This window comes from Macaca mulatta, chromosome 10 (genome assembly GCF_049350105.2).
Source record: "Macaca mulatta isolate MMU2019108-1 chromosome 10, T2T-MMU8v2.0, whole genome shotgun sequence".
Taxonomy (NCBI): Eukaryota; Metazoa; Chordata; class Mammalia; order Primates; family Cercopithecidae; genus Macaca; species Macaca mulatta.
The window spans coordinates 9,880,112-9,906,425 of NC_133415.1; the positions used below are offsets into that span (position 1 = coordinate 9,880,112).

The window sequence follows — 26,314 nt, forward strand, 5'->3', positions numbered from 1 at the left end:
TACCTACGTCCCTGACGAAATCAGAGAGCCCCGCCCACTTCTGCAAAGCCACGCCCCCGCCGTACGTCAGGACAATAAGCACATGCGCAAAAGTGCGTGCCTGCCCCCGCCCCCTCTTCCGTGTGGGCCCTCCCTGTCCGCTCTCTGTCACCTCACTGTAGTCGTTGCCGGTAGCGGGTGTGGGGGCGCGAGCAGCGCAGGGCGGCCTCTCCCCCACCCCTCAGCCCGGGCCCGGGCCCGGTCCCCCCCCTCTCCCTCCACTTCCCACCCCCGTCGGGTACGGGAAGGTCCAAGTCGCTGCCGGGTGCCCGAGGGCCGTCGTGGCCGCCGTCGCCACGGGTCCCAATGGAGCCGCCGAATCTCTATCCGGTGAAGCTCTACGTGTACGACCTGTCCAAGGGCCTGGCCCGGCGGCTCAGCCCCATCATGCTGGGTGAGGGGGAAGGGGCCAGGTGGGCAGGAGGGCGGGAGCCAGGCCAGAGGGTGGCGGCTGGCCGAGGTGGGGAGACTTGGGCCACGACTCACGGGGAGACACATGGCCCAGAGGATGGAAGAAAAGCCGAGTGGAGAAGAGAGTGGTCTGAGGTTTGGGCCCTCTGAGCCCCGCTTTAGCCTCGCAGATACCATCCTCACGTTTGAATTCAAGGGGAAGGGATGGAGGAGTCATTCCTCCACCTTTCAGGGGGCTCGGGCAGAAACCGAACCCTCGAGAGCCCCTTCGACGGGGGTGTGGAGTAAACCAGCGCTGGATCCCAGCAGGTTCCCTGCCTCGCTCGGGTAGGCTGGTGCACTCCTGCCTCCTTGGCGCGGTGTAGGAAAGGTGAGGATGCCTGCCGCGCGGTGCCCCTCGTGGTGACAGAGACACTGCGGAGGTCGGGTGGCCTTCGGAGAACCTTGCCTCAGTGCCAAAAGTAAGCTCCCTATGCAGTCCGGCGGGTAGGTGGGATGGGGGAGATAGAGCTGCCTAGGGAACCCCCCCTAGGTAGGTCAAGTCAGGACAAGAGGAGCCCCGAACTCCAGAATTCACCAAGCAATCTTCTCCCCACAGTTTCTAAGTTAATTGCTTTTGCTCAAATGGCAAGAAAGCAGTTTTGGGGGAAGTTTGGGTGAGGTTGTGTGAATAAGGATTAGTAAAGAAACTATTTCGGTTGTGCTCCGTTAAACTACTTAACTGGCAGGAGAAAAACCAGCCCTCATTCAGTGACGATCACACCTCATTTCAACTTAAATACAGGAATGTCTTGTGTAACACAGGAATTGTCAAGTTTGTAACTTCGGGTAATCATGAGCAGGAAAGAATTCCAATAATTGAAAATTGAAGCTCTGACAGCATCCATTTGAATGGCTAATTTTTCCTGGCTTCTGTGGAGACATTGGCGAATTATTTAGTTCATCTCTGTAAGATGAGGGGGCAGAGGTCAAGTAAGCAAGGCTACTTCTGAGAGCATCCTTCAATGTCCTTGAGTTTCTAATATGTTGTAGTGAATTGAACTTAATCTCACAACCATGGGCCTGTGAGTTGTTTCTATATTTGGCTTCACATCAAAATCATCTAGGGTGCTTGTTTAAAATGCAGATACTTTCATTTCCAACATATATTGTTAAATGAGATTAGAAAAAACAAGAGTAGAACAGCTCTTTAAATATGTAAATCAGAGGATATATATGTGCTTGCATAGGCAAATAATTATCCGAAAGGATACACAAGAAATTGATAACAGCAGTAGCTTATGGAAAGGGGAACTTTATGCCAGGAAAACAGGAGTAGAAGAGAAGCTTTGCTATACACTGTTTCTAACCTCTAGACCTGTGTATGACATACACACAATATCTATTTAAAATGAGAAAAGTTTTAATTATATCGATTCTAGAGCTTTACTTCACAAATACTAAATCAATCTCCTGGAGTTTTGGTCCAAAAATCTGTATTTTTAATGAGCTTATCGACTAATTCTTATGTAGCCAACCCATTATTTGACAGGGGTTTGGGCCTGGATAACCAGTTGTTAAAATGATAAGGCACATCTGAAAGCAAAACTTACAAAGTCATTGAGGAAGCTGTTACTCATTAATAGATTACATCAGTCAAGTTTTGTTTTGTTTTTTTTGAGAGGGAGTCTCGCTCTGTCGTCCAGGCTGGAGTGCAGTGGCGCGATCTCTGCTCGCTGCAAGCTCCGCCTCCTGGGTTCACGCCATTCTCCTGCCTCAGCCTCCCGAGTAGATGGGACTGCAGGGGCCCGCCGCCACGCCTGGCTAATTTTTTGTATTTTTAGTAGAGATGGGGTTTCACCTTGTTAGCCAGGATGGTACTGATCTCCTGACTTTGTGATCCGCCCGCCTCAGCCTTCCAAAGTGCTGGGATTACAGGTGTGAGCCACCACGCCCGGCCCACATCAGTCAAGTTTTAACTAAACTTCTTGGAATGGAGCTATTTAGTTGCTTGTTTTTTTTATCATAGTGAAGAATCAAATATTTCTTATACCCCAAGTAAAAGCCTCCCCCTTTACACTGGGTATTTTTTATCCTATTACCTAATAATTATTGGGCAGCTGAAAGGGGCCTTAGGAGTCATTATTTCATTCATTCAGCAGATCAGCAGATGTTCATTGAGCATCCGCTCTATGCTAGTCAACGTGTTAAGGTAAATGAGGTTGATATAATGAACAAAGATATTCTTTGCCATCATGGAGCTGTCTAATGGGGGAGACATTAAAAATAAATACATAAATAATTAGTTACAAATTGCATAAGTGCCTTCTGCACCAGAAGCACCCTGGGTGCTGTGATAGAAAATAACAAGAGAGACCTTTTTTTTTTTTTTTGAGATGAGTCTTGCTCTGTTGCCCAGGCTGGAGTACAGTGGTGTGATCTCAGCTCACTGCAACCTCTGCCTCCCAGATTCAAGTGATTCTCCTGCCTCAGCCTCCAGAGTAGCTGGAATTACAGGTGCACGCCACCACACCCGGCTAATTTTTATATTTTTAGTAGAGACAGGGTTTCGCCATGTTTGCCAGGCTGGTCTTGAACTCCTGACCTCATGTGATCCTCCCACCTCAGCCTCCCAAAGTGCTAGGATTACAGGTGTGAGCCACTGCACCCAGCCAAGAGACGTATTTTAAATAAGGGTATCAAGTGTAGTAACTTTGATACTGGGAATTTAGGATGAGGAAGAATTAGCCACAGGAAGGTAATAAGGGAGTTACAGTGTTCCAGGTAGGAGACAGATCAACCTGCCAAAGCCCTGAGACAGTAAAGAGTCTGGCCTGATACTGGAACTGAAAGAAGGCCTTTGTGGAGTGTAGTGGGTGAAAGGGAAAGTGCCATAACTGAAGGTGGAGTAATAGACCTGCCTCCTCCCCACTCCCCACCCTTTTATAAAGATGCGAAGTCCTGGAAGACCTCAGCCAATCATGGGAACATCACCCATTTGGCACATCAGATTCTGATCTGAGGAAATCACCTTGTCTGCTAATCTACTTCTTTCTTTTCTACCTTTTTTTTCCATATTGCTTTTATACCTTTTGCAAAATTAATGAAGAAAGAGTTAGCAAAGCTAGTAGTCATTACTTTCTAGAGTTGAAAACTTAAGGAAAATAGGCATGGTCTTACTGGTTCATCCCATTCAGATATCACTAGTCTTGAAGTTGGGTATGTCCCAGTTCTATAAGTAGCCATATATTGATTTCCCATTCCTAAATATATTTGAACCTTTAAAAAATCAATTTGTTTCCAGATTTTTATGATGAATTCTAGAAGTATATTAATAGCCAGTATTTATTGAGAGCTTACCATGTGTCAGACCCTTTTTTTCTGAGTACTTTGCATGCATTGTAATCTTCACCACAGCTTTGTGAGATAGGTCCTGTTATTGCCTCCATTTTCTCCATTGAGGAACCCAAGAAGTAGAGTATTAAGGAATTTGCCCCAGGTCACAGAGCTGCTAGGTGGTAGAGCTGGGTTATGAACACAGGCAGTCTGACTTCCAGAGCTCGCGTTCTCAGTCATTTTGAGATACCACCTCTAATGTGTAATATGTTCCTTTATAATTGAAGTAAAGTAGATGCCTTCCTGAAGTTTGTAAAGGCATTCTTTGCCAAATGTTTCAAGTTTGGATGAGAAAAAAAGCTGGGTTCAATGTGTATGTGGCACTTACAATCTAGATTTATGATCATGCCTCTTAGCCTCCATTTTCCCAAATTAAATCCGTGTGATCTCATCCGCAGTACCCTCTCAGGCTTCAGTTATGTCAGTTCTCCATTGGGAGACCTAATCTAGCTCTACGCAGTTCAGGATTGCACTAGATAAAGCCCAAGGTAATTCCCCTTTTCTGAAGCAATGTAAATTTCATAGTTTTACCCTGTCCTGTTTTCAGCCTCCTGGAATTGCCTCACATGAAGGCATTACTGTTCTATAGTTCTTCATTCACCATGAAAAATGGTCCCAGAATTATCCTTATCGTTCTAATTGATCAGATAGCCTGATTGCACATTTTTTTCATAGTCACCGATTGCCTAAGATAATTAACTATTATAATTGTCCTTCAGTTCCTCCTCTTAATAATTTTGGCTGCTCTTTAAATTTCTTGACCTCTTTTTGTGCCAGAGTACATACAGAAGTGTGTGTGTGTGTGTGTGTGTGTGTGTGTTTTAATTGTGGTAAGAAGTACTTCGTATTCGTTGATTATTTTCTGATCTCAAGTTTCGTGTGCATCCATCACGTTTATTTTTCTTTACAAGCCCATTTCAAAACTCTTTTCAGATTTAAAGATTTGGAGGCATAGAATATATACATTTCTTGGCAGAATGCATTCTAACGAATATTAGAGATTTTACTCTATACTCAATTCTTTACTTCATTTTGTAGTACAAATAGTAATGAAATAAAAGATGTGATGTGCGGCCGGGCGCGGTGGCTCAAGCCTGTAATCCGAGCACTTTGGGAGGCCGAGGCGGGTGGATCATGAGGTCAGGAGATCGAGACTATCCTGGCTAACATGGTGAAACCCCGTCTCTACTAAAAATACAAAAAACTAGCCGGGCGTGGTGGCGGGTGCCTGTAGTTCCAGCTACTTGGGAGGCTGAGGCGGGAGAATGGCGTGAACCCGGGAGGCGGAGCTTGCAGTGAGCCGAGATCACGCCACTGCACTCCAGCCTGGGAGACACAGCAAGACTCCGTCTCGAAAAAAAAAAAAAAAAAAAAAAAAAAGATGTGATGTGAACTCCAGGAGTTTTTCTTTCTTTTTTTTTTTTTCCGAGATGGAGTCTTGCTTTGTTGCCCAGGCTGGAGTGCAGTGGAACAATCTCGGCTCACTGCAAGCTCCCCCTCCCGGTTCACGCCATTCTCCTGCCTCAGCCTCCGAGTAGCTGGGACTACAGGTGCGCACCACCACGCCTGGCTAATTTTTTGTATTTTTAGTAGAAATGGGATTTCACCGTGTTAGCCAGGATGATCTTGATCTCCTGACCTTGTGATCCACCCGCCTCAGCCTCCCAAAGTGCTGGGATTACAGGTGTGAGCCACTGTGCCCGGCCAGGAGTTTTTCTTTTTTGAGATAGAATGTCACTCTTGTTGCCCAGGCTGGAGTGCAATGGCATGATTTCGGCTCAGCAACCTCCGCCTCCTGGGTTCAAGCACTTCTCCTGCCTCAGCCTCCCAAGGAGCTGGGATTACAGACATGTGCCACCATGCCCAGCTAATTTTTGTATTTTTAATAGAGACTGGGTTTCACCATGTTGGTCCGACTGGTCTCGAACTCCTGACCTCAGGTGATCCACCCGCCTCAGCCTCCCAAAGTGCTGACAAACCCCACTCCCAAAGAACAGGCATGAACCACCATGCCCAGCCCAGGAGTTTTTCTTAAAATATTATTTTCCTTTAAATAATGAATATTGGCCAGGCGCGGTGGCTCAAGCCTGTAATCCCAGCACTTTGGGAGGCCGAGACGGGCGAATCACGAGTTCAGGAGATCGAGACCATCCTGGCTAACACGGTGAAACCCCGTCTCTACTAATATACAAAAAAAATTAGCTGGGCGAGGTGGCGGGCGCCTGTACTCCCAGCTACTCGGGAGGCTGAGGCAGGAGAATGGCGTGAACCGAGCTGAGATCCGGCCACTGCACTCCAGCCTGGGCAACAGAGCCAGACTCCGTCTCAAAAAAAAAAATAAATAAATAAATAATGAATATATACATATAACATTTGATAACAATATAAAACAGATTATGATTAGGTGCCAAAGTGAGTGAGTGGTGCAGCAAATGTGTTAGGCCTTGAAATAAGAGAGGCCATGGTGAGCTGGGAATGTCAGAAAGGCTTCGGCAAGAGCCTGAAGCTCCTGGAGGGCAAGGACTCTGTCCCCTTCCTTTATGTCCCCAGTGGCCTGTTGGAGCAGGTGTTCAGTAAGTATTGATTATAGAAATGATTGAGACTTGAACTTAAACTTGAAGATTAAGTAAAATTTATTCAAATCTGAGAGAGGTTTTTTATGTTTTAATGCCATCTATTGTGCTTTGTTTTAGATTTTTATTATTCACTGTGTGCACTGTTTTATACTCATCTAATGAATTAATTTAATAATCATGCCATTTCTTTAAGGCAAAATGGAAAGGAATATGGCTTACAAGGCCCTGCGTGATTCTGCTTTTATAAATTTTCTTTTTTTTTTCTTTTGAGACAGAGTCTCGCTCTGTCGCCCAGGCTGGAGTGCAGTGGTGCGATCTCAGCTCACTGCAAGCTCCGCCTCCCGGGTTCACGCCATTCTCCTGCCTCAGCCTCCCAAGTAGCTGGGACTACAGGCGCCCACCACCACACCTGGCTAATTTTTAAATTTTTAGTAGAGACAGGGTTTCACTGTGTCAGCAGGATGGTCTTGATCTCCTGACCTTGTGATCCGCCTGCCTTGGCCTCCCAAAGTGCTGGCATGACAAGCGTGAACCACCGCACTGGGCCTAAATTTTCTTTCTTTCCTTCTTTTTCTTTCTTTCTTTCTTTCTTTCTTTCTTTTTTTTTTTTTTTTTTTTTTTTTGGCACAATCATAGTTCACTATAACCTCGAATTCCTGGGATTCAAGCTATCCTCCCTGCTAAGCCTTCTGAGTAGCTGGGATGACAGGCATATGCCACCATGCCTGACTGATTTTTTTAGCTTCATTTAATAGAGATGAGGTCTTGCTATATTGCCCAGGCTGGTCTCAAACTCCTAGACTTAAGCTGTCCTCCTGCCGCAGCCTCCCAAAGTGCTGGGATTACAGGCACGAGCCACCATACTGAGCTTTTTTTTTTTTTTTGATAGGGACAGGGTTCCATTATTTTGCCCAAGCTGGTCTTAAAACTCCTGGCCTCAAGTGATTCTCTCACCTTGGCCTCCCAAAGTGTTGGGATTACAGGCATGAGCTGCTGCTGCTGCTTGTTTTTTTGGAGACAAGGTGGTGCTCTGTAACCCATGCTGGAGTGCACTGGCTCCATCAAGACTCACTGCAGCCTCCATCTCCTGCTACTTTCCAGGCTCAAGCGATCCTCCCATCTCAGCCTCCCAAGTAGCTGGGACTACAGGCACAGGCTACCATGCCTGGCTCAATTTTGTATTTTTTTGTAGAGATGGGGGTCTCACTATGTTCCCTAGGCTGGTCTTGAACTCATGGGCTCAAGCAATCCCACCCACCTCAGCCTCCCAAAGGGCTGAGATTACAGGCATGAGCCACCATGCCCAGCCTAAATTTACCTTTTTTGCAGATTAAAACACTCTTTTAGTTTTTAACAATGCATCACATTTGGATTTTGTGATAACCTTTCTCTGGCCAAAGGAGGAACAAACCCCCCTGCCAATAGGCATTTTTTACCGTATGGGCTATAAAGGCCCACTTATATTATACAAATGTTTTCTTTTACCTTTTATCCTTATTCTCATAACATCTTTAGGGGGTAAAGTAGAGCAAACATTTATTAACAGCATTTTACAAACAGGTAAATAAAGATGCACAGTTTGTCCAGCAGAAAAACAGAACAAAGCAAGATATGAAGATAAGCTTATTGGAGAATTTTGGGTAGAAGTGAAAGGTTTGCTGCTTTGCAGCCTACTCTTGCAAGGAAAAGGATGAGGGCCATGGTCCTAAACATAGATTTAATGTTTATCCTGTGGTCCCAGAAAGAATAGCTGATTTTTTTTTTTTTTTAACTTTACACAGGCTGGGTGCATTGGCTCATGCCTGTAATCCCAGCACTTTGGGAGGCCGAGGCAAGCGGATCACCTGAGGCTGGGCATTCGAGACCAGCCTGACCAACATGAAAAAACCCCGTCTCTACTAAAAATACAAAATTGGCCGGGCATGGTGGCGCAAGCCTGTAATCCCAGATACTCGGGAGGCTGAGGCAGGAGAATTGCTTGAACCCAGGAGGCGGAGGTTGCAGTGAGCCAAGATTGTGCCATTGCACTCCAGCCTGGGCAACAATAGTGAAACTCGTCTCAAAAAAAAAAAAACTTTATATTAAGCCTTTCATATTGCCGGTAAACTGCCAATTAAAAGCACTTTATCACCATGGGGAAGAATCGTGAGGTAAGCTGGGGCTACATTTGATTTATACCAGTGAGCTAATGCATTTCTTTACCTGCCATCTGAGACAAAATGCTACCTGTATAGAGGCCCCTGAGCCTGGCACCCCATCACCATCATCCAGTTTATGCTTATTAATAGACATTTATTTAGCACTGGTAGTATAACAGATGCTGACCGCTTAAATCTATAACCAGTCTGTATGTCTGTTTGCACAACTCCATCCATCTTAATCAATGAGGAGGTGGATAGAGTGTTTTCTCCTTTACTTTTATGATCAGTAGAAGGCTGACTTATTCATGTTGAAAAACAGGGCTGATAGCCATGTCTTCCATTTGTTTTCCATGTTCATACTTCATAGGCCACAAAGTGAATGCATTAGATTTACCAACAAGCTTGGAGACATGAAGTATCTGACCCACCATGCTCCAGTTTGCTGAGGAAATCTTAGTGGGAAAATAATCTATTTCTACAGTATGCAAATATCCAGAGCCTAATTCATGTCCCAAAATGGCCTTGTATTCTAATTCAATCTCAAACTACCACTAAAAAACCATTAAAATCAATCCAGACCGGGTGTGGTGGTTCACACCTGTAATCCCAGCACTTTGGGAGGCCAAGGCAGGCAGATCACTTGAGGCCAGTTCGAGACCAGCCTGGCCAACATGGTGAAACCTCATCTCTACTAAAAATACAAAAATTAGCCAGGTGTGGTGGCATGCGCCTGTAATCCCAGCTACTCAGGAGGCTGAGGCACCAGAATTGTTTGACCCCAGGAGGCAGAGGTTGCAGTGAGCCGAGATCACGCCACTGCACTCCAGCCTGGGTGACAGAGCAAGACTCTGTCTCTAAAAAGAAAAGATACATGTATCAATCCAGTCCCACTTTCCAATGCCTGGCATCATGTCAGGACCATGGCCCTCATCCTTTTCCTTGCAAGAGTAGGCTGCAAAGCAGCAAACCTTTCACTTCTACCCAAAATTCTCCAATAAGCTTATCTTCATATCTTGCTTTGTTCTGTTTTTCTGCTGGACAAACTGTGCATCTTTATTTACCTGTTTGTAAAATGCTGTTAATAAATGTTTGCTCTACTTTACCCCCTAAAGATGTTATGAGAATAAGGATAATTGGCTGAGCCTAGCACTTTGGAGGCCAAGGCAAGAGGATCCTTGAGCCCAGGAGTTAAAAACCAGCCTAAGCACTACAGTGAGACCCTGACTCAAAAAAAAAAAAAAAAAAAAGCCGAGCAATGTGGCGGGCACCTGTAGTCCCAGCTATTCTCGAGGCTGAGGCAGGAGAATGTTGTAAACCCAGGAGGCGGAGCTTGCAGTGAGCTGAGATCTGGCCACTGCACTCCAGCCTGGGCGACGGAGGGAAACTCCATCTCAAAAGAAAAAAATAAAAAATAAAGAGAGAGAGAGAGAAAACAAGTATAACTATGAAATACTTTAAGAAAGGATGTAGCCGGTCACAGTGGCTCACACCTGTAATCCCAACACTTTGGGAGCCCGAGGCAGGTGGATCATGAGGTCAGGAGTTCAAGACCAGCCTGGCCAACATGGTGAAACCCCATCTCTACTAAAAATACAAAAATTAACTGGGCGTGGTGACAGGTGCCTGTAATTCCAGCTACTTGGGAGGCTGAGGCAGGAGAATCACTTGAACTCAGAGGTTGGAGGTTGCAGTGACCCAAGACCACGCCACTGCACTTCAGCCTGGGTGACAGAGTGAGACTCCGTCTCAAAAGGAAAAAAAAAAAAAAAGGATGTAGACCGGGTGCAGCAGTAGCTCACGCCTGTAATCCCAGCACTTTGGGCCAGAGGCCGAGGCGGGCAAATTACTTGAGGTCAGGAGTTCGAGATCAGCCTAGCCAACATAGTGAAACCCTGTCTATACTAAAAATACAAAAATTAGCCAGGCATGGTGGTGCACACCTGTAATCCCAGCTACTTGGGAGGCTGAGGCAGGAGAATTGCTTGAACTGGGAGGTGGAGGTTGCAGTGAGCCAAAATGGCACCATTGCACTCCAGCCTGGGAAACAGAGCGAGACTCTGTCTCAAAAGAAAAAAAGAAAGGATATAAATTCACTCAATTCATTTTTAATGTTATTGTTGGCACCAAGTGTTTGGTAGATGAATAAGTGAAAGAATGAATAGGTTGGGTGCAGTGGTTCACACCTGTAATCCCTGCACTTTGGAAGGCCGAGGCGGGTGGATCACAAGGTTGGGAGTTTGAGACCAGTTTGGCCAGCATGGAGAAACCCCGTCTCTACTAAGAATACAAAAAATTATCCAGGCATGGTGGTGCGTTCCTGTAATCCCAGCTACTCAGGAGGCTGAGGCAGGAGAATTGCTTGAACCCTGGAGGCAGGAGTTGTAGTGAGCCATGGTTGCACTGCAGCACCCCAGCCTGGGCAACAGAGCGAGACTCCGTCTCAGAAAAAAAAAAAAAAGAATGAATGAATAAATAAGGAAATCTTTTTTCTATAATCCCTATCTCCACTCTCTGAATGGATGAGATCCTAAGTGTACCTTGATGCAGTTGAATAGGAAGTGTGGTGTGTAGCTTACAGGCAAATTTAGTGATGATACAAAGGATATAAAGGAGAATAAAGTAGGGTTTGTATCATGCAACTTTTGAGTTGTTTTTCAGGTGTGAAATAACTGAGGCCCCTCTCCAAAACTCTGTTGAGCAGGAATGGGTTTGAGCTGATGATGCATCCCTACCTGCCAGCTGTACTCCTGGGTCAGTGAGCATGTGCATCTGAGAGGACAGCAGTAGACCGGGAGTGCAGTGTGCCAGGGTGGCTGAGTCATTTCAATAACAAGCCAGGCAGCCCAGATTGGGGTTAGGAACTTTGTCCTCAATAGCACTGTGTGTCAACCAACAAAGCTAACTAAACAGAACAGCTCATCTCAACAGATGTTCATGTCACATCTCAGGTCCAGGTCCTTTGCTAGGTGCTGGAGTTACAAAGATGCATAAGAAAACTGTCCTGGTTATTGAGGCAACTGTGGTCTAACTGGGGAGAAGGACACATGAATAGTTTCAATACCAAGGTACTATGAGAACAGCTATAAACTTTTCAAGTTACAAACCCTAGAAGAAATGAGTTGGCCTTTATTGGGCATGTATTATGTCCCAGACCCTGTGCTAGGCATGTGTCATGTATCGTCTCTTTTAATCCTGGAAATGTTATGAGGCAGGCACTGTTGTTATGCTTTTTTTACAGAATAGGAAACTATAGTTTAAACAGTGCATCCGATAGAACTTTCTGCAGTGATGGCAATGTTCTAGATCTGTACTGTCCAATAAGTAACCACTAGTCACATGTGGCTATTGAATATGTAAAATGTGGTTAGTGGAACCGAGGGACTGAATTTGTGCATTTATTTAATTTAAATAGCCACATGTGGTCAGTGGCTACCATATTGGACAACTCAGGCTTAGTGTTCTCAGCCTCTGCAGTGTTCTCTGTGATCTGGTCCTCCATTACCTCTGGTCATCTTCTACTTCCCCTCCTCACCCATTCTAGCTTCACTGGCATCCTTACAGGCCTTCAGATAAACCTGGCATGTCGTTGCCCCTGCATCCCTCTTTCTCTTGTCTCTTTTAAATCTTGGCTCAAAGCTGGGCGTGGTGGCTCACACCTGGAAGTGGGAGGATCTCTTGAGCCAAGGAGTTCAAGTCCAGGCTTGACAATGTAGGGAGACCCCGTCTCAAAAAAAAAAAAAAATTAGCTAGGCCTGGGTGGTACACATATAGTCTCAGCAACTGAGAAGCTAAAGTGGGAGGATCACTTGAGCCTGGGAGGTCAAGGCTGCAGTGAGCTCTGATCACGCTACTGTACTCCAGCCTGAGTAACACAGCAAGACCCTGTCTCCAAAAAAAAAAAAAAAATTCACTCAAATGTCGCGTTCTCAAAGAGGCCCACCCTGACCATCCCTGAAACTCCCTTAACCTACTCTTTTTTTTTTTTTTTGAGACAGAGTTTCGCTCTTGTAGCCCAGGCTGGAGTGCAGTGGCGCAATCTCGGCTCACTGCAATCTCGGCTCACTGCAACCTCTGCCCTCTCGGTTTAGGCGATTCTCCTGCCTCAGCTTCCTGAGTAGCTGGGACTACAGGCATGCACTACCATGCCCGGCTAATTTTGTATTTTTCATAGAAACGGGGTTGTTGACCATGCTGGTCTCAAACTCATGACCTCAGGTGATCCGCCCTCCTCGGCCTCCCAAAGTACTGGGATTACAGGCGTGAGCCACCACACCGGGCCTATTTTTTATTTTATGTGAGACAGGGTCTCACTCTGTTGCCCAGGCTGGAGTACAGTGGCGCAATCTCAGTTCACTGCAACCTCTGCCTCCCAAGTTCAAGCGATTCTCGTGCCTCAGCCTCCTGAGTATCTGGGACTACAGGTTCATGCCACCACACCCAGTGAGTTTGTTTTTTTTTTTTTGGTAAAGACAGGGTTTCTCTTTTGGCCAGGCTGGTCTCAAAGTCCTGGCTTCAAGTGATCCGCCTGCCTTGGCCTCCCAAAGTGCTGGGATTACAGGGGTGGGCCACCGTGCCATGTATGAAGTAGAACTTACTTTTATCTTGTGGAAGTCTTTACCCTTTTCCCCAAGGAGGTCATCGTACCTAATAAGAACCTCCATTTATCAAACATCTGTATATCATATACTGTGAAGCTTTCTATGCATTATTATTACCAGTCACAGCAACTCCGAATCAGAGAAACAGACTTAAACAGGCTAGGTAAACTTGCCCAAGATCCACCACTAGGAAGTGGAAAACCCAGGATCTGAATCCATATGGTCCCCTTAACTATCTCTGAGGATGGTATGCCAAGCATGTGGTGGCTCACGCCTGTAATCCTAGCACTTTGGGAGGCCGAGGCAGGTGGGTCACTTGAGGCGAGGAGTTCGAGACCAGCCTGGCCAACATGGCAAAATCCTGTCTCTACTAAAAATACAAAAATTAGCTGGGCTTAGTGGTTCATGCCTGTAATCCCAGCTACTTGGGAGGCTGAGGCATGAGAATCACTTGAATCCGGGAGGCAGAGGTTGCAGTGAGCTGAGATCACGTCACTTTACTCCAGCCTGAGCGACAGAGAGACTCTGTCTCTAAAAAAAAGAAAGTCACAGGGCAAACAGTGAAGGTAGCAGTTAGCAATCAGTAATCCGCCATGTCGCCACGTGAAGTGATAAGCAGGGGTGAGTGAGTCATGTTTGCTGGCGCTCCGCATCTTTCACTGCCCTTCCTCTGCATCCTGAGCACTGCTGTAGAGTATCTCCCATGGACTCTTGCGATGACCTCCTTACCCTGGTTTGCTTACTCTGCTCTCTTCCCTCCAATTCATCTGCTATCCCACAACTACAGTTATCTTTTCTGAACATGGATCTGATCAAGGCATTCTCCAGCCTCACAGCCTCTTTGAGTCCAGGCCCGCCCACTTTGCTGGCCATCCTGTTGGCCGCTCCTCCCGCTAGCACCATCACTGCACCCTTTCTTCACTCTGCCCTGAAGGCTTTAGACTTCACAGCCATGCATGTTCACGTCTTGTTCTCTCCCACAGAAATGTCCATCCCTGCCCTTAGTTGTCATTGGTAATGGAAGCTCACAAAAGTAGTTTATTATATTTAGCACCTTATTTTTACCACTATGATACAGCATATTAACATTGTGTTTTAGTTAATTGTGTATCTCAGTCCATTTGACTTTGAGCTTCTCAAAGGCAGGAAAGTGATATGTTCCTATTTGCATTTCCACACCTAACATTGTTTCTGGCACATAGAGGTAAATAACAGTGCCTTAACTATTTAAATGGATAGCATTTGCAAAGTTTTGTCCTGTCAGTTTCTGAAGGATTTCGCGTCAATGAAGAAATGAGTAATAACATTCATTGTATTAATATAGTCTTACTGTACGTGAGACAGAGAAGTTAAAAAGGCATAGCTGAATTGACCCCAAAGAGGAAAGAATAGCAGACATAAAACTGGGGTACCTTTATACCAGTGTTTTTAATCTTGCATTCTGATAAAAGACTCTCGTACTTTTCAGCTTACTTAACAGAGCATACTCTGTCACAACCTAAAGACCTTACTGGAGGGGAGTTGCATTCCTAGAAAGTCCTTCAAGAGGTTTATGACAGGTTACCCTGGGTTTGAGTGACACAGTGAATTTACCGAGGCTGAGGGGCCACTTAGTCTAGTCCCAAGTGGCTAAATCTCTTCTTCTCTCCACAGGGAAACAACTGGAAGGCATCTGGTAAGTTGGGTGGGTCTCCTTACTTTGACTAGTTTTGAAATAAGGCAGCACTCTATGCATTTCAGGTTTTAGTCTGTGGCTTCCAGCATGAAACCTAGTTCTCCATGCTATAAATCTTCAAGCCCTAAAGCAGTGCTTCTCCATCACGAGTTCTTTTGCTCTCTCACCCTGGGACATTTGGCCATGTCCAGAGATATTTTTGGTTGTCACACAGGGAGGAGGATGCTACTGGCATCTTGTGGATAGAGGCAGGGATGCTGAACAGCCTAGAATGCACAGGACAACCCTGCACAACAAAGAACTATCCAGCCTCAAATGTCAATAGTGCCAAGATGGAGAACCCCTGATCTGTGGTATTTATCATATTCATACCTTTGGTTTGTTGGTTTTATAAGACTGGTTTTATAAGACTGGTCCCCACAGTCCTATCCTTGGGCAGAAATTATTCTCATTGCATTATGGTGTTTGCTTTTTCTCAAAGTTTAAGTTTTCTGGCTCACTGTGTCTCTCTCTGTGTGACAGGCACACATCCATAGTTGTGCACAAGGATGAGTTCTTCTTCGGCAGTGGTGGTATCTCCAGCTGCCCCCCGGTAAGTGTCTTCCCCTACATTCTGTCCTGCAGTCTCAGGTTCCTGGGGGCGCCTGTAGACCAGGAGCTTTGCTTCTACTGTGGACCTCTGGCATTGTTCCTTGAAGCCACCTGAAGACTCAGCTCAAGAAAACCTTTCCCAGACACCCCAGCCAATTCCCCTCCTCTCTGTTCCCATGGCACGTGTGGGTCCTTCTGTCTCACAGAGAGCGTGTTATGGTGAAATGAGCCGTTTCTGGTTCTCTGCAGGGAACTGTGGAAGTGAGCTGAGGCCTTCCATCTCCATCCCCTGCATAGTGCCCGGCTCATCCTAGGAACACAACTGATGTTAAGCTGAATGATGAGGGCTCTGAGAAGCATCAAGAGTTGCCCAAACTTACAGCCAATAAGTGACACCAGTCCTAGAACCTAGGATTATGACACTAAAGCCCACACCCGTTTCCAAACATTTCTTTTTTTTTTTGAGACGGAGTCTCACTCTGTCACCCAAACTGGAGTGCATGGCGCCATCTCGGCTCACTGCAAGCTCCGCCTCCTGGGTTCACGCCATTCTCCTGCCTCAGCCTCCCAAGTAGCTGGGATTACAGGCGCCCTTCACTACACCCAGCTAATTTTTTGTATATTTTAGTAGATACGGTGTTTCAGCATGTTCACTGGGCTGATCTCAAACTCCTGACCTCGTGATTCACCCGCCTCGGCCTCCCAAAGTGCTGGGATTACAGGTGTGAGCCACAGCACCTGGCCTTTTCCAAAAATTTCTTTCAGTTATCCAAGTGTTGTCACAGTAGGTGCTGAAGCAGTGGCCAAGCAGCCATTCATTTTGGTTGTGTGTTTGTTTGTGTGGTGGTGGTTGTTGTTGTTTGTTTTTGCTATATCCTGCAGGAAGGATTTTTTTTTTTTTGAAACAGGATCTTGCTCTGTCATCCAGGCTGGAAATGCAGTGGCGCAATCTTGCTTCCTGCAGCTTCCACCTCCCAGGCTCAATGAATCCTCCCACCTCAGCCTCCCAAGTAGCTAGGACTCAGCACCACCACGCCCTGCTATTTTTTTCTATTTTTTGTAGAGATAGGATCTTCCTATGTTGCCCAGACTGATCTCAAACTCCTGGACTCAAGCAATCCCCTGCATAAGCCAGAATTCTCCCATTGGTTTTGGAATAAAAGCCAGAAAGCTCAGCGTGGCCTCCCAGGACCTACCTGATCTGGTCTCAGACTCTGTCTCTGGCAGCCTCTTTCAGGTTGTTCCCTCCCAACCTTCACTCTCTTCTCATTCTTTGAACACACCTTAGACATTGAAACCTGCACTCTGACATCAGTACACCTTCTTAATCCTTCACCTGGTTACACCTCTCCATCCTTCAGATTTGAGTTGTGTCACTTTCTCAGGCAAGTTTTCCCTGACCCCTCAGGCCAGGAAGGTCTCCTGTCATATGTACCGCTGGCATTCTGTACTTTTCCAGCATGCTCTTAATTGCAGCTCATAATTATATACTGGTTATGGGATTTTTCAGTCTCCCTTCCCTGCTAGACTAAGCTTCTTAAGGGCAAGAATCTCATCTATGTTGTCCACACCACAGCCCCAGTGCCCAGCATGAGGCCTGACTCACAATAAGTTCTCAATTCATATTTGTTATATGAGTGAATAAGAGGGTCAGAGTGACCTTTTAGTCTCTTACAACTCTGAGAGAATTGTTCTCTGCCTACCATAGTTACCTTCCTCACCATGCTTTCCTCAGTGCCCAGAACAATGTCAGCTATGTAGGAGGTGCTCAGTAGCTATGAATGAAAGATCTTTTCAGGGAGCTCTATTCTGGAGTGTTATCCCTTCCCAGATTTCTTCTCCCTGCTGATCCCGTTGCTTCCACAGTGGCTGGTTTCCCCACTCAACCTCACTCTCTCCTTCAGTCTTCTCTGGCAGACTGTTAACCACATGGCTGAGGGTTCTCTGTAGGCCTTTCAGGAGCCATTAACTCTCTTGCCCCATCACCATCATTGGATTAGGCTCACAGATCCAAAAAGAATTGAATTATGGAAATATCTGCCAGCCTGCCAGATTTCTCACTGTCCTTCTCATCTTTCCAGTGTTACATGAGATATCAAGTATGTCATAAGAAAAACTGGCTGCATACTTTATGCAAATAGGCATGGAAAGGTGGCCTATGAAGTGTGAGCCATTTCTATTGTCCTGTTCTGTCCTCATGATGAGACATACTGGGAACAAAAGTAGACTTCACATTCTGGGTTTCTCTCTTTTTCTCAGCTAAATAAGTGGACAGCATCAGGAGTCAGAGCTGCAAGAGAATCAGCTTCCCAGGGCCCCCCCAGAAACAAGAAGTCTGACTTCTTCCATGCTGCTAGCACATAGCAATGAAAAGTCACCAGAAAGCTCTAAGCCAGGCTTGTCCAACTTGTAGCCTGCGGGCCACATGTGGCCCAGGACAGCTTTGAATGTGGCCCGACATGAATTTGTAAAGTTTCTTAAAACATGAGGGTTTTTTCTTTGTTTTTTGTTTTGGTTTTGTTTTTGTTTTGAGGCGGAGTTTTGCTCTGTTGTCCAGGCTGGAGTGCAGTGGCACGATCTCGGCTCACTGCTACCTCCATCTCCCGGCTTCACACCATTCTCCTGCCTCAGCCTCCCGAGTAGCTGGGACTACAGGCGCCCACCACCATGCCTGGCTAATCTTTTATGCTTTTAGTAGAGACGGGGTTTCACTGTGTCAACCAGGATGGTCTCGATCTCCTGACCTCATGATCTGCCTGCCTCAGCCTCCCAAAGTGCTGGGATTACAGGCTTGAGCCACCACGCCCAGCCTTTTTTTTTTTTTTTTTTTTTTAAGCTCATCAGCTGTCATTAGTGTTAGTGTATTTTGTGTGTGGCCCAAGATAATTCTTCTTCCAGTGTACCTCAGGGAAGCCAAAAGATTGGACACCCATGCTTCTAAGCCATTGCATCCCTGATACAAATAGCTAATAGCATTCTTCATCTGCCCAGGGTGCTCTGCAAGTTAAATATGAAGTCAGGCCAGGGGCGGTAGCTCACACCTGTAATCTCAGCACTTTGAGAGGCCTAGGTGGGTGGATCACTTAAGGTCAGGAGTTCGAGACCAGCCTGACCAACATGGTGAAACCCCATCTCTACTAAGAATACTAAAAATTAGCTGGGCATGTTGGCAGGCACCTGTAATCTCAGCTACTTGGGAGGCTGAGGCAGGAGAATCACTTGAACCCAGGAGGCGGGGGTTGCAGTGAGCTGAGATTGCACTCCAGCCTGGGTGACCGGAGAAACTCTGTCTCAAAAAAAAAAAAAAAGTGAAGTCAGAACAGTGTTCGTGGTCTACTGTGGGAAGCCACATTAAAACATTCAGTGGAGATGGTAATTTAATGACTTTCTTTGGGTTGGCTTTTTTAGGGGGGGACATTGCTTGGGCCCCCAGACTCTGTGGTTGACGTGGGGAGTACAGAAGTCACAGAAGAAATCTTTCTGGAGTACCTGTCCTCCCTGGGGGAGTCCCTGTTCCGGTGAGTGAACACAGGGGTGGTGGTTAGTTGTGTCTGTCTCCCCAGCTAGATAACCCCTGGAGGCAGCTGTCATGTCATATCATCCTTATCACTCAGCACAAGGCCTGGGCCAGTTTTTTGCTGAATTAACATGAAGAAAAAGCAGTTATGCTACAAAAAGCTCTAAGTTGTTCTGATACAGATATTCCTTCAAGCATACTTTCTGCTGAAATTTTTAGAGGAAATAAGGGCTTTTCATTCCTTCTGATTAAAATCAGCAAGCGCTATTCTCAACCTGTATTGGCCAAGTTTGCAGAAGGAAAAACAGGGTTTGCAGAAGGGTTGGGATGAGATACAAACAGGCAGATTTTCTCTTAAAGAGGCTTTAGTCGATTTGAGTAAGGGGGTAAACTCTAACACCAGAGCTCTGCTTTTGTGAATGTAAAGATTCTCCTGAGGCCGGGCGCGGTGGCTCAAGCCTGTAATCCCAGCACTTTGGGAGGCCGAGACGGGCGGATCACGAGGTCAGGAGATCGAGACCATCCTGGCTAACACGGTGAAACCCCGTCTCTACTAAAAAATACAAAAAACTAGCCGGGCGAGGCGGCGGGCGCCTGTAGTCCCAGCTACTCGGGAGGCTGAGGCAGGAGAATGGCGTAAACCCGGGAGGCGGAGCTTGCAGTGAGCTGAGATCCGGCCACTGCACTCCAGCCTGGGCGACAGAGTGAGACTCCGTCTCAAAAAAAAAAAAAAAAAAAAAGATTCTCCTGAAAGTGTGGAGGAGCCATGTCTTTTCAGTTTCTCCTTCCCTTAAAAATCAGTTATTAATGGCCAGAATGGCAAATAAGCAGTGCTTCTGGCAGATTAGAGGGGGGAAATCGCAGTCCTCACATTGAACTGTGCTCACCATTCCACTGCCTAGCTTGAGTTATTCCACATAGACGCTTGCTGGTTTCTCATATATGTTCTGCAAACCTTTCAATGTACAGAGGTGAGGCCTACAACCTCTTTGAACACAACTGTAACACCTTCAGCAACGAAGTGGCACAGTTCCTGACTGGGCGGAAGATTCCTTCTTACATCACAGACCTGCCCTCTGAAGTTCTCTCCACGTAAGTGTGGCCTCTGTCCCTGCCCGTGCTTTGACCAACCTTGAAAATCCCCATTCACGGTCAGTGCCCTTCCTCTGGTCCCCATCTGCCCTCCCAACCAGATGGGCCTGCCCTGATGGCAGGTTCTAACACAGAAAGCTGCCATTCTCTCCACCCACTGATGCGCACCTGTATTACCTCCATCCTCAGAGCTAGATCAGCTCTGCCCTGGCCTAAGTGCAACCACAGAACTTAGAAACCCACTTGACACTGGCTTCGGTATTTGCACAAAATTCTGGCGTCTGTCCTTCCCATTGTGCTCGAGGCATACCACTCCCCAGAAGCACCCAGTTAAAATGCAATGTTAGACAAGCAGAGAGGGGGTCAGAAAAATAGTAGGGGAGCTTGTTTTATAGCTGTTGATTTGCCTGTCTTCCACTACACCATGAGCTCTTTGACTCCCTCAACGACTATGTTCTACTTGCCCTCATGCATTACAGCACAGTCAGTCCTCAACAGATGTTTTCTTCAAGAACACTCTGCAGCCCCTTCTGTCCTTATGTGGCCCAAGCCTTGGAAGAGCCTTGCAGGCCATCATCCAGGCAGTATACCCCGAAAGGACACAACACCCCCATAGCCATCTCACCTCCTCCATCCCCTTGCCATTGATTGCATTCAGGCAGCCTCTGCTCATTCCAGGACCATGTCTATTTGCTTATTCTGACTCAGTTTCTCCTGAACTATGGCCTTACTCAACAGAGATCCTGGCAGGTTTCGCAGGCCCAGCAAAGTGGGCTGTTTTTCATACCTGAGGAAGAACCTCCCAGGAAGAGCTTGCATAGGAAACAAGGCTGCTGTGGCAGGCTGGTGAGGAGCCCCAGTCCGCCAGCCCTGGCCCTGCCTTCCTATCATTCGATGAGTTTGCAGTCCCACAGCTCTGCTGAGGGATCTAGGTTATGGGGCCCTGAGCAAACTGGAGTAACCAGAATGTTCTTGCTGTTATTATTTGATGGGTGGAGTTCCTGGAATTGTCTGAAATAGGGTTGATATTTCTAGGTTTCATCTGTCTATACTTTGGAGTACTTCATTCCTTTGAACTTGGAGATGGTTTTCAAAAATAGCAGTATCCACTGAAGAAAAAGCCAGTGACTTAAAAGTGTTTGGGCAACCTTATTTATGGTTGTCGTAATCATGGAAAATCTCCAAACTCCAGTATTTGCAGTGTTTTTTTCCATCTGTTACTGTGAGAGCAAACTAAAAGCCCTTTAGAAAGGCATTAATGGGCCGGGCGCGGTGGCTCAAGCCTGTAATCCCAGCACTTTGGGAGGCCGAGACGGGCAGATCACGAGGTCAGGAGATCGAGACCATCCTGGCTAACACGGTGAAACCCTGTCTCTACTAAAAAATACAAAAAACTAGCCGGGCGCGGTGGCGGGCGCCTGTAGTCCCAACTACTCGGGAGGCTGAGGCAGGAGAATGGTGTGAACCCGGGGAGGCGGAGCTTGCAGTGAGCTGAGATCCGGCCACTGCACTCCAGCCTGGGCGGCAGAGCGAGACTCCGTCTCAAAAAAGAAAGGCATTAATGGCTGGGCGCGGTGGCTCAGACCTTAATTCCTAGCATTTTGGGAGGCCGAGGCAGGCAGATCACTAGGTCAGGAGTTCGAGACCAGCCTGGCCAACATGGTGAAACCCCATCTCTACTAAAAATAAAAAAATTAGCCAGTTGTGGTGGCACACACCTGTAATCCCAGCTACTTGGGAGGCTGAGGCAGGAGAATTGCTTGAACCCAGGAGGCAGAGGTTGCAGTGAGCCGAGATCACACTATTGCACTCCAGCTCTGGGCTACAGAGCAAGACTCTGTCTCAGGGTGAAAGAAAGGCATCAATACTGGTAACCTTGCATTTGTCCTTTTTTCTGAATATTCCCTGTACTCCCTGGCAGACCTCTGTTCCTGAAAAAATCCAACTGTGTGCTGTCCTCACCCCTAACTTTTGTCTTCTTTTTCATATCCTTCTTCTTTTGCCTCAGTTTCCTTGCTTCAATTTGATATTTTCCTTGCTCACGAGAATTAAAGACACAAGCACATAAAGCAAAATTCTAGTTCCCTGTATGTAGCCAGCCTGTTCAAACCACAGCTAACCAGGCTCTAGAGGTGAGGCCCTGAGGAGGGAATCCCAGGGATAAAAACACAGAGCAGGCTATTTCGGAGATGTCCTCCAAGAACACTTGAGTGTGAGGCAGGTGGGAAACTTGAGTAAGGTGACGAGGTGCTCCTTCCTTCTCTGGCGGTGCTGCTGCTGCCACCAGCGCCCACTCCTCCTCCCTACCCGTAGGCAGCACAGGGTGTGTGACAGCAGGCCACATCCCAAAGCCCACCCCTCTCGTGTCTCTGTTTCCTTGCAGGCCCTTTGGACAGGCACTTCGGCCCCTCCTGGACTCCATTCAGATCCAGCCTCCGGGAGGGAGCTCTGTGGGCAGACCCAACGGCCAGAGCTAACAGGACTGCCTGGGACCGCCCTGCCTCACCAGGGTTTTTCCTTTTTAAACAAAACAAACCCTACCAGATTTCTATTTTATAATTTTACATCAGAGCTAACAACCAAGGGACGGCTTTTTAAATTTCCCAGGGAAGGAGACTGTCAGGCCGCATGTAGACAATGCTGCTAAGAAACAGAACAAAATGCCACCCCTTCTAATAGTATTATACTAATTTATTAAGGCTGTCTTGTCTGTGAGTTCACTTCGGATGCTGTTTCCTAAGCGTCCACCACACTGGAGAAAGGGAGGGGCTTTGTTTAAACAGAAAGCAAGAGTCACAGTTTGCGGGAGCCCCAACCTAGAACTCTTTCCAGAGAACACTCACGCTCTACCCAAGTTGCCACCACCTGTGGGACCCAGGTGAGTTTTAGAACATCCGTGACCCGGAAACAGTTACTCTAGTGTTAAATGAACCAAAGGATTTGGTGCACATGGGACCAGTTTCAGGATGACTAACCCAACCTAAGTGAACTCTTCAGCCACAACCCTCCTCACCTTCCCTCCCTTACCACAAGCAAGGCCAGTGCTGGAGCAGCCATTGCCTCAGGATCAAGGGAGTAACAGCAAGTATCAGGCTGGAGAAAACAGGATAAAGCCATTCCTCCTTCCACCTAGATGGATTGCCAATCCTCTGCCATCAATTTTGGGAAACCTGCCTTGGTGCCTCCGAGGCTGCTTTTCCTCAGCATAGCTGATGTGTCATAGTTGATGAGGTCTGGGCTGGAGCAGCAGGGACCCAGGCCTTTTTTCTACAAGTAATGATGTAGGTTATTTGCAGTCTCTGTAACCACCATCCAGACCAGTATGCAGTATTCAGCTGGGGACCAAGGGACGGGATTCCCTGCTCTAAGAAAATACCTTTTTTTAATTATTATTATTTTTTGAGAGCTCTGTCACCCAGGCTGGAGTGCAGTGGCGTGATCTCGGCTCACTGCAACCTCCACCTCCCGGGTTTAAGCGGTTCTCCTGCCTCGGCCTCCCGAGTAGCTGGGATTATAGGTGCGTGCCACCACGCCAGGCTAATTTTTGTATTTTCAGTAGAGACAGCTTTCGCCATGTTGGCCAGGCTGGTCTGGAACTCCTGACCTCAGGTAATCCACTTCCCTCAGCCTCCCAAAGTGCTGGGATTACAGGGGTGAGCCACAGCACCTGGCTGGAAAATACCTTTGATATGGAAAGAATAATGATGTGAGGCCGGGCACAGTGGCTCATGCCTGTAATCCCAGCACTTTGGGAGGCCGAGGCAGGCAGATCACTTGAGGTCAGGAGTTCAAGACCAGCCTGGCCAACATGGTGAAACCCTGTCTCTACTAAAAATACAAAAATTAGCTGGGCGCCGTGGCACATACCTGTAGACCCAGCTACTCGGGAGGCTGAGGCAGGAGAATCCCTTGAACCCAGGAGGCGGAGATTGCAGTGAGCCGAGATTGTACCAGTGCACTCCAGCCTGGGTGACAGAGTGGGACTCCATCTCAAAAAAATAAAATGATGTGGAATCAAGGTGGCAAGAAAATTTAGAATCATTTCTGATAGGGACTTTCCCTTATCCTAAATGTGTTTTGAAGGCACAGATTATTTCCGTTGTCATTCTGACTTTAGGGAAAGCAGGTTGGGGCATGAGTGGGCATTTTCCTAATGACTTGCTGCTAGCAGTTTATAGGCAGGAAACAGTCTGGGAGTCTCTAATCCAGAGAGACTTTCAGATTCCCTCTCTTCATGTGAACCTCCATTAGTTAGATTTTGGGAAAGTGAGTGTGAAGAAGGGACTCAGAGCTGCCAGGTACCCAAGTCTCAGCTCTGACATCCTTGGGCCCCTTCTGCCACAACTTCCTGCCACCTCGCGGACTTGAATTATGTTGCTTCTTCCTGGAAGTCTGGCCTGCAGCAGGGGCCTTTCCTCTCCAAAAAGCTGCTACTCACTTCTGGCCCCATCTGCTGCTATCTGCCATTAGCCATAGCAGTTGGCATCATCAGAGTCTCAGCTAGAGGAGATGTCATTCTGCCTTAGTGTTTGCCTGTGACCTGACCAGGGGCATGACCAGCTGGGATGTCAAGTGACATTTGGAAACTTGAAGATTACAGGCCAAATGAGTGAAAGTTTAATTCTTCTCAAGACCCACTGATTTGCCAATGTGCATGGAAATAATAAATTAGAGCAGAAACCAGCAGGGACTATTGTATAATGGTGATCTACTGGCAGAACTGGGCCCAAAGAGAAAGAATTTCTCAGGCTGGGTTTCTTCTGGGAGGGTAGCAGGTTGGTCTTGGCCAGTGCTCTGTTTCCCACCAGTGTTGTCCCCTTTTCCAGCTTGCCTTGCCCGGCTCTGCCTTGCAGGCTCCTGCTTCAGATCCCTCTGCCTGGGGTCTCCCCTCCATGCAGGGGGTTCTGGGCATCACAGCTCCTTTTTTTCTTTCTCCTCTCCCAGATCCAGTTTCAGCTGGTTTGCTTCTCCCAGCAGGTACCCTTAGGCCCAGGGGCAGCTCCCCTGAGAGAATCTGAGGCACTCATGTCCTTGAACAGCACCCCCTTTTATACTAGCAGCCATTTGTGCCATTGCCTGTGCCCTAGGGTTTGTGGGGAGAGATCGAGGGATCAGTGAGCAGTTTTCCCAGAGCTCCATGTCAAGGCAAGCTCTCCCTCCCCTGATGGGAGCCCCAGTGTCACTAACTGTGTAAACTCAGGCTCAGGCTTCAACTGCCCACCCCCATCCTCACATTTCTGTCTGTCCCAGCACCTCAGGAGCATTCTCATTGTGGCCAGCTAACTCCACCTGGATGTGAACAGGCAAGCAGAGTGGGAAATGAGTCACGTACTTGTATCGCACAGTGTATCGGACACCTCCCTAGAGGTCCATTGGTTTAAAGAGATAGGGAAGGAGGAGGGATGAGACCATCACCCCCTCCCAGAAGTAAATCTAGGTTTTCTTTATGGGTTTTCTTTATGCCCTTGAGTCAAACTAATAACTGTGTCTAGGACGGAGATGTTTGCTGGTTTTCTTTGGTGTTTTTTCTAATGCAATAAATTCATTTCTGCCTGCTGCATTTGTGTGGTGCCTGAATCAGGTCTGCACATGCGTCCAACATGAAGTGACCCCAGACTTTTGGGTCCCTTGGAGCTTAACTCTGCGGGGTCTGGATGTGTTTCCTTTGCATGGTTGTGAGCCCGTGGATGAGAAGTGATAACAGGGAAGGATGTCTGAATTTCACCACTGTTTTATAAAGATGAGAGAAGGGCCCAGAGAGAATATCACTTGCCCAAGTTCACCTTGCAGCTGGTGCAGCTCAAGGCTTTGTCTGATAACTTCAAATTCTGTAGTCTTCCTCTAGCCATCAGGAGTGTCTGACCTCATCAAAAAGTGTTCACTTCTAGTTTCAACTTGGCTTTAGGCTGGGTCTGTGACTCCTCACGCCCAGACAGGCTGTAGCTGAGAGGTCAGGCAAGGAGCCTAGCGGGGGCCTGGCACACCACTGAATGTAAGCCCTTGACCACAGAGCCTGGCTGCTCTTGAAGAAGGCAGAGAGTGTCTGGGACGAGGCTGCCCCACTGGTTCCCAGGTTGGAGAGCCAGGCAAGGTTACGCTGCAGTGAGAGTGATGGACACCAGGTGGCGCTGTGGCCCTGCACACCAGGCCCAGCCCACTGCCCAACGCCCAACACCAGGCTGGTCTTGGGTACCCTTGGCCACCTCAGTAAGCTTGTCCAGCTCCCCTCAGCCCCTGCGTGGCCCCCTACAAGCCCATGGGGTAAGAGCCAAGCTCCTTGTCCTCATTTATCAAGGCCC

At 47.3% G+C, this 26,314-nt stretch overlaps 1 protein-coding gene across 46 annotated transcripts; it reads left to right on the forward strand.

Moving 5' to 3' along the window:
* Nucleotides 1-135: 135 nt before the first annotated feature.
* Nucleotides 136-25,575, forward strand: DESI1 (desumoylating isopeptidase 1). Of its 46 annotated transcripts, none has more exons than XR_013398625.1 (7): nucleotides 136-433; nucleotides 14,794-14,815; nucleotides 15,338-15,407; nucleotides 18,815-18,924; nucleotides 19,893-20,015; nucleotides 22,399-23,651; nucleotides 23,760-25,575. XR_013398625.1 is itself a non-coding variant. In XM_077948541.1 (7 exons), the coding sequence occupies exons 1-6, from the start codon at nucleotides 346-348 to the stop codon at nucleotides 22,490-22,492; spliced, it is 507 nt and encodes a 168-aa protein (XP_077804667.1). In that variant the 5' UTR covers nucleotides 136-345; the 3' UTR covers nucleotides 22,493-22,499; nucleotides 23,980-25,575.
* The last annotated feature ends 739 nt before the right edge of the window (nucleotides 25,576-26,314 follow it).

Excerpts from the sequence above, each read along its gene's own strand:
- DESI1 (XM_077948541.1), top strand. The coding sequence starts at position 346 with ATGGAGCCGCCGAATCTCTATCCGGTGAAGCTCTACGTGTACGACCTG. Across the intron at positions 434-14,793 it reads GCTCAGCCCCATCATGCTGG|GGAAACAACTGGAAGGCATC; the intron begins GTGAGGGGGAAG and ends TTCTCTCCACAG. Across the intron at positions 15,408-18,814 it reads GTATCTCCAGCTGCCCCCCG|GGGGGGACATTGCTTGGGCC; the intron begins GTAAGTGTCTTC and ends TGGCTTTTTTAG.